A 16990-nucleotide genomic window follows, 5' to 3' on the forward strand; every position below is an offset into this window, starting at 1 on the left:
AAAGAAGAATCGCCTATTAGAATACATTACATTTGCATACTTAATTTAGTGCCATTAGCAGTAAGCCGAGACAGTTTCTTCTACGTAAAACCTACCTACCTAGATGTACCTATGCTACAAACTTACGACTGGGCAGCAATACGCAATACATGTTCGATATGTTATAGGTACTTAAAGCTACTGTATTTATAGGTAGGTATCCAATCTTCCTATTAAACTTTCTTTTCTAAAAGGAAATGTAAAAAGTCACACTAATGAAAGTAATTACCAGATAAAAATAAGACTAATAAATAAACAAACAGCTTCCTAAATAACGAGATTTCAAGTCGACCCAAAAAAGTCATTAAAAGCGATGGCGCAGAACAAATTGGCTGATTTGTGCGAGATTCTGTCCCTACTTGATGACTGCGTTCTGGCCAAATATAAAGTTCGAACTAATTGCATTGCGTTCCTCATACTTCATGTCCATAATAATATAATTACATTAATCTCAGTAACTCAACGCCTTAAAATCGTAAATGCCTATTGGTACACTCACAAGTTTCAGGCAACTTTTTAATGTCAACACGCTTCAAACCAACATTTCGGCAAAATTAAATTATTTTGTTTTATTAGATTCAACTTTGTGCTGCCGTTCATTTTAAACTCGGTCGCAAGTTACCCAAAGTTGCCATTTTCAATGGAGACTTAATTTTATTTGACGTGAATCATATTCGTTGTGAAAGAGCAAACTCGCCCAAAGCGAAACGACCCGTGCATTCGTTATTTGGTGCAATTTACAGGCATTGTGTTTATCCATATTCGCAAGTGCCCTTACAACGAGCTCTTTTGCAAAGTGGACTTACCTGTCGCCAGCAGAAAAGTGGTTTACAGACGCATTATTGTGTTTCGCAAGCTACGCATTCTTGAATCAGGTATTAAGATAGCTATTACTATATAGTTTACGAATATTTGTCATAAGTATTTAATTTCACGCAGATAAATTGCCCTACTTAGATACCTGAAAACTTAGGTAGATACCTAAGTTTAGTTCTAGTGTGTGTCCAAGGCCGAGATGCACCATATTATACTCTCTTTTAGTACTAATACTCATCAAGGAACCAATTAATTTAACGAAGGTTAACTTAGATAACGGCACACTTGGTGCAGTGGTTGGGAAACTGACTGCTGCATAACGCGTCGCGGGTTCAATTCCCGCATTGAATAACTCTTTGTGTGATCCACAGATTGTTATTCCGGGTCATGGTGTGATGTGTATATCAACATGTATGAATTATATATTATGATTGTATACGTATTACGCACTTACGACACAGAGAGAATCCTAGTGTGAGACAACGTTTAATAAAACTACTTGGAAGTTGGATAGATAAACTACTGTCTAGTGTGATTCTAGTACACTTTTACAGCTTTAACATAGTAAAGCTAACACAATCCGCCAATCCCTAAAAAGCTCCTGATGCAATGCAGTAAAGGGTCCACCGTACCGTGTTACCGTACGATGGTGATTCATAGTTCTTGATCGAGATATTTTTGCCAAACACACCATAATCGGCGAACCATTAGTCTATACAATTTGTCGGTGGATTTAATCTTAATGGCTCTTTTAAACCAACCGGATTTTACCTTCTAGTTATTACATACACTGGTAACCGGTGAGGAGTTCCCTCAAATATCGTACTACTTCATCATCAGACCCGTAATGATAATCACATCCTATCTAAATGTAAAGTCATCAATACAAATAATTCAAGCCCAAACAACCCAAGCCCCTGAACTATCTCTCGGCTCCATCATCAGACCTACTCCAGACCTTTAGGTATAAAATGGTAGTGGTTTTAAATACTTAATTAAAAAAATACCAAATGTACCAGGTGCCCCAATTTTTTTTTAATTCCCTTCTGTTTCCCTGGAATTTTATTATGCAGATCCTAACCTGGTGGAAATGGGACCGATTCGAAGATAATTATGACCATTCCAACAGAAAAAGAATCGAAACTTAAATCGGGATTGTTTGAACCAATCCCGGTTTAAGTTTCTATTCTAGTGTTAGTGTCCATGTCAGTTTAAAAACTTATAAAAAAAGAATCATCAAAATCCGTAACATAACATACAAAAAAGAACGACATACATACAAAAAAATAAGACGAGAATTAGACTTTGTAGTCGTCCGTCGTCGTTTTCGGGGAAGTCAGTTAAAAAATTAAAAAAAAGAACGAGCCAAAACGTATTTCACACGTAGACAGATTTCACATCATTAATCAATAAGTCATGACATTAATCCTCATGTCATCCACAAATAATTATCCTCATGTCAAAATAGGCGGTAAAAAGTCACAACGTTTTCCTGTATTTTTTTTCTTTATTTTTTCCGTCCAATTAGGTATCTACGTATTAAGTTACATATAGTGAGTGGTGTTTTTCAATGTGGTAACGTTTCCGCCTTGCAGTGCCGGCGTAAGGGGCACTGATACCCCGGGCGAAAATATTGTGGCGCCCACTTGACTCAAGTGGGCGCCAGTATTGCACCAATCGTAAGCGTAAGCACCGTGTGGTAACTATATCGTTAGCGGTTAGAGTCACTCCTCGACCACAAACCCTCAAAAAATCCAGCGTAGAGCACACAAGAGACTCCAACTTCAGACCTTGGCGCCCCCCAAAATTTGTCGCCCTGGGCCATCGCCCCATCACGCCCCCCCCCCCCCTAACGCCGGCATAGCCGCCTTGGTACTTGTGGTTATTTGACTGTTTTTCTTTGCTACAGATCACACGTAACGAAAACTTAGTTAAAATGATCATGAGTAAATCAGACACAGTTAACGGACTATACATATTTACCCGACTGCGCCAGAAGGAGGGTTATGTTTTTCGAGTGTATGTATGTATGTATGTATAATTGTTTGGCACGTTCTGCAGCCTAAACGGCTTGATGGATTTTGACTTCAGAGGTGTCGTTGGATTCGTATTTACTGTGAGAGTGACACTAGATATATAAAAATAATAAAAAAACAAAATGGCGGATTTTTGGCGCCAAATTCGAATATCTCTCACTCTCTAGCCTAAACGGCTTGATGGATTTTGACTTGAGAGGTGTCGTTGGATTCGTATTTACTGTGAGAGTGACACTGGATATATCAAAATATAAAAAAAAATAAATAAAAAAGGTAATTTAAAAAACTAAAAAACCCGACTGCGTTTCTTTATAATATTAAAATGAAAAAACCCTAAAACAAGAAAGTCATCGTAAAATTTAAGCAGTCGGGACCCATTCTAGAAAGCCAGCCGTATGTGCCCTCACAAAGTCTATATTAAGAATGGGTCCCGACTGCTTACATTTTACGATGACTTTCTTGTTTTAGGGTTTTTTCATTTTAATATTATAAAGAAACGCAGTCGGGTTTTTTAGTTTTTTAAATTACCTTTTTATTTTACTCTCTAAAGTAAACCTATAAACAACCGTAGTAGGTTGAGCTTGTGCGCTCTAGTTTACAACTAAGTAAGTGCTAAGTGACGCCCGCCGCGGTAAAATAACTTCAATTCCAAAACAAAATTACATACGACATTACTACCTACCTACCTTACGTTGCGGTAGATTAGCCATCAGAGATACTCAAAGTACTTATCTGATGAAGATCATAATCCAAAATGAATAATATAGATAACCATGATGAAAAAAAATATTAAACAAAAGGAAAACCGACCAAAATAAAAAAATGGTATAACTACTTTTTATATTTGAGAGGCACCTAATTAGGCACTAGTCCTACCTACCTAATGCCTATAACCAAATCGAATTAAAAATAAACAAAACCAGTTAGTAAATTGTAGGTATCATGACACCTCGACATACAGCAGAAAATAAATCCCTTCGGGGATAAAAGGCGTGACGTTGCAAAGGTACAGCACTGCAACGTATACCGCTTTTGAACCGCTCGATAATTTCCAGTTAAAATGCATCACCTTTTCTATGCAAATTGACTAATTTTCTTAGTGTCCTTCCTATGCAAGTATCGAGCACGCTGGATAAAACGCTTTCGATATTGTGGCGTAGATTCCTACTCTATTGAAGCTACCCTTTTAGCATGTTACACTTCATGATCTTATGTAACAAACGAAAATCCTCTTCGAGGAATGCCGTCTATTTATGATGGTTGTGACCGAGTGTGGTATAATTGCATCTTCCAGTTTTTCCTGAAGGTGGCCCAACAATATCAGGGTTACCACCTCGATACCGCCTCGAAGATCGAATGCAGTTGAACTGCACATCAGGCCGATCCCGTCCTTCGACCCGGTTATCGTGGTACATCAATGGTGAACCAGCTCCTGCCAAAGCGGCTAAGCGGAAATACTGTTTTATATCTAAAATACAATCAACTAATATTTAGGTAGGTACTTGTTGAGATTTATCAATGTGTTCGTTTGTTCTGCTATGTAGAACACGGTTAGAACATGGTTGCGCAATGCGTTACTTTGTGGATGGATGGAATGGAACAATACATGAATACATAGAACTTGCTAGGGCCTAGCAGCTGGCCTGGTTCCATCTTCCATCACAGGCATCGAACTATTTGTAAACCATGAACCTAAACTAATATTGATAATAAACTAATATGAATTGACTGCTTGGTCCTACTGCCGCACAACGTGTAGCGGGTTCGATTCCCGCACGGAACAACTCTTTGTGTGATCCACAAATTGTTGTTCCCGGTCTAGGTGTCATATGTATGTGAAATTGTATGTTTGTAAACGCACGACACAGGAGAAAATCTTAGTGTGGGGCAATGTTAATTGAAAAAAAAAGAAAAATATAGGTCCATATAAACACACAGAAGAACCAAGTAACGATTGTAATTCGTTTTTTATATAATCCTCGTTAATTTAAAAATACAACACGACATACCTACATAGGTAGGTACAGAGGTACCTATCTGCTTAATAAAACATAACCAAAGCTATGTTCTAAAGTCGTCCATAATCTAATTTTAAGTTTCTTACGGCAGAAGTTTGTTAAGGAAAATATCAAACAAGAGTCTAGGTACTGGTTTAATGACTTTACCAAGTAAAGTGATCTGAATTTAAACTAGATACCAACGCCTCGCTTTTTCGCAACAAAATAATGCACTAAGTAGGTAGATAAGTACCTGAGTTAACTACCTGACTACAGTAACTACCTACACATAAGGCTGTAGTTGTACCCGAAACCTCTGCCGAAACTTAAATTAGTAGGAAGGTACAGGGCTTGAATTAAGTTATTTTGGAACATTTTCTTTGAGTTGTCGGCATCACAAGGTGCTCAACTTAATCTTTAAAAAGACTCAAATCTAAAAAGATTGTGATTGTAACATGTTTTATGAAATAAAACCTTAAATTGTAAACCTACAAAAAATAAATGTCAAAACCGGGTCTTATTTATTTTATTTATGACAGTGCCACTAACAGATAGGTATAAAAATATAATTCTGATATCAATGAACTTATACGTGTCATAAATACAGTGCCGTAGCAATAATTATGTAATAACTGTTTACCTAAATTTATGGTAAAGTGAAGTAATATAAGAAAAATTTATAGGTAATGTCGCCTTTGTTTCGTGAGCCAGATGATATGTGCAATGTCAATGTCAACCATGTTCGTAAGAAAAATTGCTATGATACGATAGAATTACCTTTACCATTTCCAAATGTGATGATTCAAGGTATGTGTAGTCTACCTGTATATTTTCCTATCTTCTCCCTAACATAATCTTGTAGTGGAGGTAGGTAGATCGATATTTTTAGCTTTACTTGGCTATTCTCTAAGTATCAATAATTAAACAAAATTGTCCTAAGCGATTATAAAATAATGATTTGTTTAATTTGATTTCTGTCCATATTATTATTACTTTTTTATCTTAATGTGAGGAACTACAATATATTAGATACAATCTGTGCACGAGCATAATTCAATATGTAGATCTGTGGAAGTATTTTTAATCTATGCTCAGAAATGTCACATTTTATTATAAAGGCATGTTTACATTTATCACATAATAAATTTAAAATGTATAAAGATGGGCTTTGATATACTGATTCGTATTATTATTTGATAAAAAAATATGTTATTAAGCATTACTGATAAAAAATGTATATATTGAAGCGTATACACTGACAAAATGTGATAAAACTTACCATTTGTGATCTATGCTATTCTGTGGAAAGAAAAATATGTAAACAACACGTTAGTGTGTACGCCTGCTTATGTCGACTTCAACAAAAACAATAATGATTTCGCTTCAGTAGTTCAGCAATAAAATAAAGTGCACTCCTGTGATAAAATAAAAATAATGTCGAACAGGCCACATTCTAAATCACGTATTAAAGTGTGTAATAAATCTGTGTTTCATCTTCAAGATAAAAAGGCAGACGAAAATGAATTATCAATTGGTTTGATTAAATCTGCGAAGAGGACAGGACAACTCAGTTTATGCAACAGGGGACTGGGCACAGGTGAGACGTAATTATTTAATAAATTTAAGTACCGAGGCACCTATAGCAACAAAACGGGTATTTGGTATAGTTCATTGTTATTTGACTCACATCCTTTAAGCTTATTGTTATTTGTTTTTATATAAAAAAATAAAATTTCATTCGCTCATTATTCTATTGATATAAAAATATTAAAATTTCACCTTTTATATAGATATTTATGAATGCATACATTATTTATTTAGAAAGTATTTAGAATGTTGAATATTTAGAAGAATATCTTGCTAATTGTATTTAGCTAGCTAATTTAGGTATTTTAAATTGTTTAGAATATTGTTTGAAGATAAATATTTCATCTTTAAATGTTTTTACAGTACCAGATAATGTTTGGAAAATTGATGAGTTAATTTTGGATGAGAGCAAGGAGGTTGACTTCACGAGGCCGGATACCAACAAGTGGTGGACAGCTGAACCTTTGAAGACCCTTGACCTTAGCTCCAATGTTATTAAAGTTATATCTGGCAATGTCAAGTATCTGCAACACCTCGTCAACCTCAAGGTGAGTGAGAAAATGTAAATTGCTATTTCACTTTACAAATAAATAATTACTTACTACTCTATATTATATATGTATGTAGCTAAAGTTGTTGATACCAGTTGCAATATTAATCTATTAAATCTATTTAAATGTTGTACACTATATGCACATACTTATTTTTGGCTAGACCAATAAATGTTTCATGTGAGTAATAAAATTCAAGGATAATTATCCTGTTTGATGTATGTTATTAATTACCCATAAACTGGTTTTATATTTTTTGCCACTATTTAATGCTTGACTTAGTTATTTGTTGCAAAACAATTATGTTTTACTTACTTCATTCATTATGATAAGAAAATTAGATTGATAATTTGTATGGAACTTTGGGAATGGTAGTGGGAAGAGTATTCTCCATGACAGGTTTAATTTCTGCAAGTAATAAATATAATTTATATTTACTAATTTGTCTCTTATTAGAATTGTTTTTACTTTGATGAATGTATTTATTTGCCTGTCTAGTAAGTAATGAGTAGAACCAAACAATTTGAATTTTTTTCTTTTCAGCTACATGACAATGCAATATCTAGTCTTCCCCCGGAGTTTGGTGAACTAAAGAATTTGATGACCCTGAGTTTGGCGCACAATAAACTGACAGCACTCCCCAAAGAGTTTTATAAGTTAATTGAATTACGCTGGCTGAGTTTATCACATAATGAGATTTCAAAAATAGAAGCCGATTTTGGAGATTTTGTTATGCTGAACTTTTTGGTAAGGGACTCTTTACCAAGTTTATTTCTTTAATAAAGATATTTGCAGAATAATATTACTCAAAACTATGATGGATGTTTAAAGTATAATGTTTAAGTAATTACACTGTTAAAAATATTATATTTCTTTCCAGGACTTATCGCACAATAAACTGACAATACTACCTCCAGGTATGGGCTATTTGGTGAGATTAGTGGAAATTAATCTTTCGCACAATCAGCTAGACGAGCTTCCTCCTGATATTGTTAACCTCAGAGGTAAGCATTTTTAATATTAGGTAATTGATGGTATTATTATATCAATATATATCATATCTTCATCAAACTTGTAATGGTTGAACCAAACCTTCAAAATGTTTGACAAAATATATTTAATTTTATTACAATTTTGACTGTATTAAATAAAGAAACACTCATTATCTATATGAATATTTATTATGGCTCTAATTGACATAAATAATTTTGCTACAATGCATTAAATCTCTTGTCCAATGCATAACACTTACATTGGCAAGCAAATATCATTCTTATCTCCATAGCAATAATGATACTTTTTGAAAAACTTACAATGATTATAAAGTAGAAGAATCTTAAAAGTTTTAACCGAATTCGAACCTTAAGTGCTATGTTTTAAAAGTCATTTTATAAAAACACAATTGTCTGAAGAATTTTATCAGTGTAATTAAGTTTGATTACCGAGTTGCCGGTAGAGAATGCATTATTATGTGTTGTCTTAGCGCTACGTGACTAATTGTTGTTTTGATTATATTACATGACTGACTGACCACTTACCCATCACGAAAGACTTCGTTCTTAAGTTCGACTCTAGTGTTTCAGTATTTGGAATAATGCCGCTTATCTTTACATAAATATAAATATGAATCTCATACAGAGAACCGCGCCTCATGACGTCACTGCGCAGCGCACGTTACTCATAATTAAGAGTCCTGTTGCGACTTGAAACTAGTAGAGCTTTTCTCAAATAGTTTTTTTTATGATAGATGCTTAATACTCGTTACAGATCTGAGAAAAATGAATATCAGCAATAACAATCTGAAGAAGCTACCTCCATTAGGAGAACTAAGGAAGATGGAAGTACTGGATGCGAATCATAACGACATTGAAGAACTACCCGACTTTTATGGCTGCGCAGCCCTGAAAGAGTTGTACTTGGCTAATAATTATATTAAGGTACCTTTTCATTTATACTTTAAAAACAAGGATGAGTAGTGTAGACAATTTGAAAATGCTTTTATAAAATAAATATTAAAATTCTATTGAGGATCCTAAAATTGAGGGACCTTGAACTTGAACATGTAACATAATGTTGATACTCTCAAATCAATGTTCTATCTTAATATTCCAACGAAGAGCTTAATGACTGTAATAAATAATGTTTTATTTTCACACAGGTGCCTTGACGTTACTAAAGAATTTGTCCATTTATCTTATCTAAATTGGTGCAGTTTTTCTGAAGTGATGTGCAAAGTGCAAACATACATTGATCGCTACCTTGTATTAATTATGTTGATTAATTTTTTATGATATAAACCAAGAAAAGACGGATCACCTGATGGTAAGCCATCGCCGTCGCCCTTGGACACTCGAAACACCAGAGGCGTTACAAGTGCGTGGCCTTTTGGGGGTTAGGAATTTAAGGGTTGTTGGTGTATCAGGGATTAGGAAGATTGGAAATTAATATTTAATTCAAACGCATTGTTTTGTTACAGGAGATAACAGAGGAGTTCTGTGATCAGATGCAGCATCTGAATGTGTTGAACATCAGGGATAACAAAGTGGAAGTGTTGCCGGAGAACATCTCACTGCTACAGAAACTGAAGAGGCTGGACCTTACTAACAATAATTTGAATAAGTGAGCTCACTGTTGTCATAACATATCATAATTTTAGCTGGACCATGAAGAGAATATGTGTCTGTTGTTTCTCCTGTGGTTTCGCTCTCGTTTTCCCTATCGCTGTAAGGCTTGCGGAAAATGAAATAATTCTTTCTTACCACTTCAATCTAGATCATGGACAGCTTGCGAAACAGTCTACTGCTGAACTAAAAGCTTACTCTACATAGTAGGATTTATTTTTTGAACGGCGAAAATCATTCAATGATTTCTCCTGCGTTACGCGAGGCAAGAGGGAGTGTCAGACTTTTACTGACTAAAAACCATCCCGTTCCTACTCCTGCTTTTCGAGCAGGACCCCGGTAACTCGCTAGGTAGTCCGCAGCTCCGGGTCGGCATCAGCCCTGCTGGGCTCCATCTGTGGTGGTCTGATGGCTCATTGAGGCGCGCGCATATATAGCAGGATAACTACACATATTGATATACAACCATTTTTCAGGTTACCAAGGAACCTGGGTTTGTTATCACAGTTGCAAAGCATCAACATGGAGGGCAACAAGTTATCGTTTGTGAGGCAGGACGTGATCCGAGGAGGGACAGAGAGGATGATGAAGTACCTCCGAGACCGCATCACTGAGGAGGTCGTCAGTGAGACCAGGCTTACTCCTGAAGAATGGCCTGATAAGTGAGTCTACTACTTTATTACTATTGATATTACGAGGCAACAATTTACATAGAAGGGTAGTTTACAGCTAGTCCAATTTAATACTTTTTTCAGAATGTCAAAGACGATACTTGTCTATGATTTTTGTATAAGATAAGTACCTAATATAAAAATCAGCACACTTTTGTATACCCATTTATTTCTCTTAAATTATACCTAAGTTTCTAGACATGTTAGTAAATTCGAAGAAAGTCTATCGTCAAATCTATGTTATTGTTTTCAAAAATAATTTACCGTTTTGTCTAGAAGGCTATTATGCATTTAGGTTTAAAACAAAATATGTCGATCTTGTTTAATTGGTAGCTAACCATAAATAGAGTAGCCAATCTTATATACTTACAGTAACGTTTTTTTTTAAGATTGGCTACTGTAAGCTGGGTGTGTTATTATTACACACATAATGCCCCCATACAATCAGTATACATACTCTTTTAATGTCCTTGACTTTGGTGAATGGACTGTAAAGGCCTAAATCCAATGTACGATTGATACACTGTTCACAGTAACTGATGAATAGGTGGAATTTCAATAGTGTTTCAACAAAGAATTAAAATTGTATTTTCAACCTTATCCAGTTAAGTTTAGAGTTCAATTTTAAGTGTAATAAATTTTAACAAGTATTAGAATGATTATATATTTTCTACTTTAACGTATTGGGTTTAATGTCGTGTTTTGTTTAACAAATCAATTTTGTTTTAGATATACACTGAAGAAGAGTCAAGCTTTAATGGTGCCTTGTCGGGAATTGACGAGTGTACCGGACCATGTATTCAAAGCGGCGGCCGAGGCAGAAGTACATATTATCGACTTTTCTAAAAACAAACTCACTGCAGTACCCAGTGGGTAAGTCATAACTATAATAAGGAATCATAACTGACAACAGCAACGTCACGCCTTTTATCCCCGAAGGCGTAGGCAGAGGTACTCATTATGACACGTAATGCCGCTATACAATGTACACCCACTTTTCATCATTTGTGTTATAAGTCCCGTGTAATAAGGGGTGAGCCTATTGCCATATACTGGCCACAATTCCAGACTCCGTGCTACCACTGAGAAATTTTCGAAAAACCGAAAAAATCCTGACAACAATAAGTTATAATAACATAAAGTAAGTAGGTATGTTTGTAGTACCTAATATATTTTCATAATAACGGTCTGTGTATCCTAATGCGTTACGCAAATGAAAATGAGGTCATGAAAATTTTTAAACTATTCACGGGCTCACCCGCTTACATGGATTTAGAATTTATTGGCGAACATTGAGTATTTCCACCCATTTTTGCATAAAAAGGCGCAATGTCTAAGCTCGGTATCCTGTTTATTCGCAGCATAGTACAAGCCTGAGTGACACGCTGTCCTCGCTATAAATGCGCTATCCAATACAAAAGAATTATTCAAATCGGACCAGTAATTCCGGAGATTAGCGCGTTCAAACAAACAAACTCTTCAGCTTTATAATATAGTATAGATTTGTATGTTAACTTTTTGCTGGTTATGAAAAATTTAAATCTACTTCATAGGCTCACCAGCTTACATGGGATTTAGAACTTTATTGGCGAACATTGAGTATTACAATCCACCCATTTTTGCATAAAAAGGTACAATGTTAATCAAGTATAATGTTTATTTGCAGCATAGTACAAGTGAGTGACACGCTGTCCTCGCTAGTGTTGTCGTCGAACAACCTGTCGAGCGTCCCGGCCGACATCAACCGCTGCCGACTGCTGCAGTACTTGGACCTCGGCAAGAACCTCCTCATGGAACTACCTCCAGAACTCGGCGACTTGCACAACTTGCGAGAACTAGTCATTTCTAATAATAAGTTAGTATTGCAGTTAATTTGAATACACATCAGCATCAGAAGGTAGTTCCAGGTTTCAGCTCATTCAGTTCCTTGTACAATTCTGAGGTAAAATGGGGTGAATAGAAACTCAGGGGATGAATAGATTTTTTTTTTATTAGGATTTTGTTTTCATGTTTTTGGTTTTAATAGAGCATTTTTGGTTTTAATAATGAATTAATAAAAAATATTAAAATGGTGTAAATAGTTCTAAATTACGTGAAAACACAACAAAATGATGTTCCTATTCACCCCTGATTTGATTCTATTCACCCCGTTTTACGGTACCTCTACAACCCGTACGAATTATCTGTGCACCTCGCACTGTGACGTCATTGGGATGCTAAGGTCGGACTACTGATCGCTTGCGGCGAACCTGGTACGAGTTGTACCATGTACCAGTTGAGGCGCTGATCTGGACATTTTTTTTGCCCCATTTACATTAGGATTTTCTCCTGTGTCGTGGGTGCGCTTACAAACATACAATTTCACATACACATCACACCCAGACCCGAAACAACAAATTGTGGTTCACACAAAGAGTTGCTCCGTGCGGAAATCGAACCCGCTACACGTTGCACGGCAGCCAGTTGCCCAGCCATCGCATCAACCGTGCAGTCCATTGATATTAACTATGTAGATCATGATGATGATGATCAAGAGATGCAAACCTATCGACTGTAGTCATTATTACTGACAGTATATTTATATTAGCCAGTCATAATGACCTATTTGTCAATAGATTTGCCTACCAAAGAAATAAAGACTTATTTTATATGGAGCTCATGTCACCACAGTACAAAAGCATTGTGTTACGGCATGCTCTGTTATGTTTTGTAAATATTTATATTATACTAGGTTCACGAAGATACCTCGGTGTGTTTACGAGCTGGATAACTTGGAGATACTGTTGGCTGCTGAAAACAAGATTGACGAGATCAACGTGTCGTCGGATGCGCTCGCCAGGCTGAAGAAGTTGGCAGTACTGGACCTCAGTAACAACAGCATCTTCACAGTGCCTCCTGAACTGGGACACTTCACTCATCTCAGGTCAGTCCAGTAACTAGTTTACGGGGTAGGGTACATTGAGATGTTTTTTGTTTATTGGGAGTGCGTTTGTCCACTATCTCGTCTGGTAGTAAGCAATAATGCGACCTACAATGGAGCATGCCTTCACTTACACCCTTTAGGAATCACATACTGCCTGCCGTGTGGGTCAAGTGTATGGAATTACAACTGTTTTCTGTTCTGTTTCAAGTTCAATTTCTAATTCGGAAAACATAAGTATTTTGGATTTACGAAAGTCTCACAAACAACAATTTTATAAGAGATTTTACACAGTGTGACGTTATTATTTTTTTGCGTCAACTATAACATACTAAGTAATTTCTAAAAGTATACAAAACAATTAACCTCTTGACTACTGTTATACGAAACAAAAACTCATCGTGTCTTGCTGCCAACAAAATTAGTTTGCGAAAGTTTGATTAGTTAAAAAATAAATACCTACATCTACATTACTTATACAACATAGATATAGTAACCAAAATCAAATATACGTTTTATGTTTATCGGTAGTATAACAAGCCTAACAGCCATTTTTTATTTTATTTTTTAATATAAATTAATTAATAATTAATATTCAAGTTAATAATATTTAAATTAATAAATAATTAATATTAATTAATTTAGTATAACAGGGCTTGAAGAACATAAAACTTGTCTATACCAATATATCACTTAATTACTCTAGAGACAACAGTTCGAGGAATAAAAATATATTATGTTAAGTCTTTAATTTGGTTTTCAAAAGTCGATTTCCTCCCTCTTTGTTCGGTAAACGCGCTCCCGACGATTCGACTAATAAAATACCAGTCTAATTTTTAATATTAGACATTCCAACATCGATTGTTGTCATTTGTGTCACATATGTTTACAATAAACTAAGAACGTTAATAAAAGGGAAGTATTCCGTGTTATGATACCACACGAGCCGGTTTTTCATTATGCATTGACAAGCTAGCGTCTCAAATAAACAATAGTGCCGTATTCTGTTGTATTCTAGAATTATTCCATTGTTTCAGAACTCTGGAGTTGATGGGGAACTGTTTTCGACAACCACGGCACGCCATACTCGCTAAGGGCACCGCCTCCGTACTGTCCTACCTAAGGGACCGTATACCCACCAATTAGTATTACTCAATTCTATGGCCCACACGCTGTAACGTACTAAAGATTGTTCTGCAAGTTCACATTAGAGAAAAGCACAAAAACATTACAATGTTATGATTTCGATCCTCAAATATTTTGTTGTCCCAAACGCACAAACTGAATCCTCTAACATGTAGATATATTTTGAATAAAGACCTGTCTTGTTTTTGGCGTAAAGTGCAATAAATTCAAATAAAAATGTGAAAAAATCCAAAAGTATTAAAAAGATTAAGAATTTGTATAAATGTTGTTACATAAAATTGAAAATATACCAAAATGTATGTAAATAAATGTTTGTACACTAGTCGAGTGAACTTTCACAATAAATCTGTGGAACGTCAAGTCACCAAGTGTTGCCATACGAAACGCAGTCAGCTTACTTAGCCAAATATTATTTTTCGCGTACCTGATTGTGGTAAATCATTTATTGCTTATTTCATTATTGTGAAAGCTTTTCGTTATATTTTGTGTTTTTGTTATGGATTGTTAAATTATGTTACTAACATAGTCGGTAGCTACGAATAACATGTAGTGTTATGGGTTGTGAAGTATAGAAAGTATGTCATGAAATATCACTAAATTGTGTATTAAACATAGGAAAAGTATTTACAAATGGGTTGACTGCAGATTACTCAATATGTTATTGCCAAACGTAAGGATATATTTAATATTTTTGGACATATTGTTTTATAGCAATGCAACTGCGAATGCATTGGTCTGAATGTGTATGAGGCTATCTATAATCTATCAGTATCAGGCTTACATGGTACAAGTAATGTTCATATTTGACAATAGATTGTTCTAGTATTTAAAATTACGAAAAATCTATGTACTTAGATTTAAAAAATTAACCATGTTAATCAGTACAATTAATCATCAGATTAGGAATCTAACAAGTAACAAGTTGTTTGAAATCCAACCAAAGTATTGTTCGAAGTACCTGACATTTATTTTGTAAAATATACACACCCTTTATGTTGCTTGAGTGCATGGAAATATTATACAATGGAATAAAGCACAAGTTTGTTGAAAAATTATGAGCACAATATTATAAAAATTGAAAATCTTTGAGCATATCGCGTGATTATGAAATATATGCTTTGAAAGTTCATGTCTGTATTATTGTTAATCCCTCTTACTATTTTCACAACCTTACACCGTAAAATGTACCTTAGTACTACGCTATAAACGTCAGTTTTCACAAATTGTATCGACATGTATCTAGGAAGACAAAGTGTGAAGTGCATGTGTCAACTATTAACAGCTGTGAGTAGTTGAGATGCAATACAATTTGTACCTTATTAAGGTAAAGTTAGAAGTCACAGTACATTACCTGTTATTAGCTGTATAGATCACGGTAGTCGTTATTGTGTAGGGAACTAGGTATAGAATAAAATGTATAAATAATGTTACGTGACTTTGAAGATCTGTATAATTTATCATAGCGCTGTCAGGCTGGTAATTAACATGACACAAAAACGTTATTACAGGTGTGACTAGGTACTTAGGTAGGTATTTTTTTTAATAGAAGCATTATTTAGATTTGTTTAGGTCATAGCAGGGTATCAGATTAGTACCTACCGACTTATATTCGAATGGATTTTTAAAAAAGTATTTACCAACGGTAAAAATAAGTTTGGTGGTTGAGTAAAAAATTACACGCTTATTACAAAAATCACTTACTGGAATACTGCCGATTTCTTCCAGAGGATATTTTCTAGTTTATTCTCATGCTAGTGACCCGCCCCAACTTCGCATGGGTGTAATGGTGATATAATATGCAAGAATTTCACATATGAACCTTCCTCTCGAATCATCTATTAAAAAGTTGCGTAGTTTTAAAGATTCAAACATACAAAGGGACAGAAAAGCGACTTTGGGTTATACTATATAGTGATTCTGAATAGTAAGACATGGTCGATATTTTGACTGCAAACTCATCATAAGGTTTATCTCCTACAATGTTATTACACAAAGCAACGCGTTTACCTCGTCAGTCCCCATTAGGAACGGTTAGTGCTTCATAAAAGAGTAAAGACGTTGAACATAATAAATACAAACGATAACAATGCATAATTACCTTCAGTTTTTGTCCATAGCCAGCAGTAAATAAGCATCTAGACATGCCAACACATTTATTCACGATCCACCTTGCTAGGTACAGGAAAATTGCATAACAAAACATCGCATAGGAAAATTGCGAGGAGGTTGAAATCATGTAAATGATAGTTCATGTAATCACTAGCATTAAAAAAAATGACGATTGTCTTGTAAGGGCCATGCAGTACTTAGGTACGTACACAATGTACCAGCTGCATTATGCACACGTAATGTTGGTATTTGGCGTATTATCAAGTTGGTAGGTACCGCGACTCGTCCAAACACTATTTACATAACAATACAATGAATGTTACTGAATTAACATAACAGATTGGTTTTCTAGGTCGGGTAGGGACTGGGCTTATCTTATTTTTATTTGTGTTCGTGTATTTAGGATTCTGGTCACACATTAAGTTGTATGCGGTAATTTAGTGAGTTACTATGTATAGGTACAACAAACAAACCTTTATAGGTATTTTTGTATAAAC

At 35.1% G+C, this 16990-nt stretch overlaps 1 protein-coding gene across 1 annotated transcript; it reads left to right on the forward strand.

The window, feature by feature from the left end:
* Window positions 1-5412: 5412 nt before the first annotated feature.
* On the forward strand, window positions 5413-15511 carry LOC118265104 (leucine-rich repeat-containing protein 40). The gene is made up of 12 exons (XM_035577818.2): window positions 5413-5695; window positions 6390-6485; window positions 6839-7023; window positions 7570-7773; window positions 7907-8030; window positions 8794-8963; window positions 9503-9645; window positions 10124-10309; window positions 11048-11191; window positions 11985-12173; window positions 13050-13241; window positions 14276-15511. The coding sequence occupies exons 1-12, from the start codon at window positions 5575-5577 to the stop codon at window positions 14382-14384; spliced, it is 1863 nt and encodes a 620-aa protein (XP_035433711.2). The 5' UTR covers window positions 5413-5574; the 3' UTR covers window positions 14385-15511.
* The last annotated feature ends 1479 nt before the right edge of the window (window positions 15512-16990 follow it).

This window comes from Spodoptera frugiperda, chromosome 28 (assembly GCF_023101765.2).
Source record: "Spodoptera frugiperda isolate SF20-4 chromosome 28, AGI-APGP_CSIRO_Sfru_2.0, whole genome shotgun sequence".
Lineage (NCBI taxonomy): Eukaryota > Metazoa > Arthropoda > Insecta > Lepidoptera > Noctuidae > Spodoptera > Spodoptera frugiperda.

Excerpts from the sequence above, each read along its gene's own strand:
- LOC118265104 (XM_035577818.2), top strand. The coding sequence starts at position 5,575 with ATGTCGCCTTTGTTTCGTGAGCCAGATGATATGTGCAATGTCAATGTC. Across the intron at positions 12,174-13,049 it reads CTAGTCATTTCTAATAATAA|GTTCACGAAGATACCTCGGT; the intron begins GTTAGTATTGCA and ends ATATTATACTAG. Across the intron at positions 13,242-14,275 it reads GGACACTTCACTCATCTCAG|AACTCTGGAGTTGATGGGGA; the intron begins GTCAGTCCAGTA and ends CCATTGTTTCAG.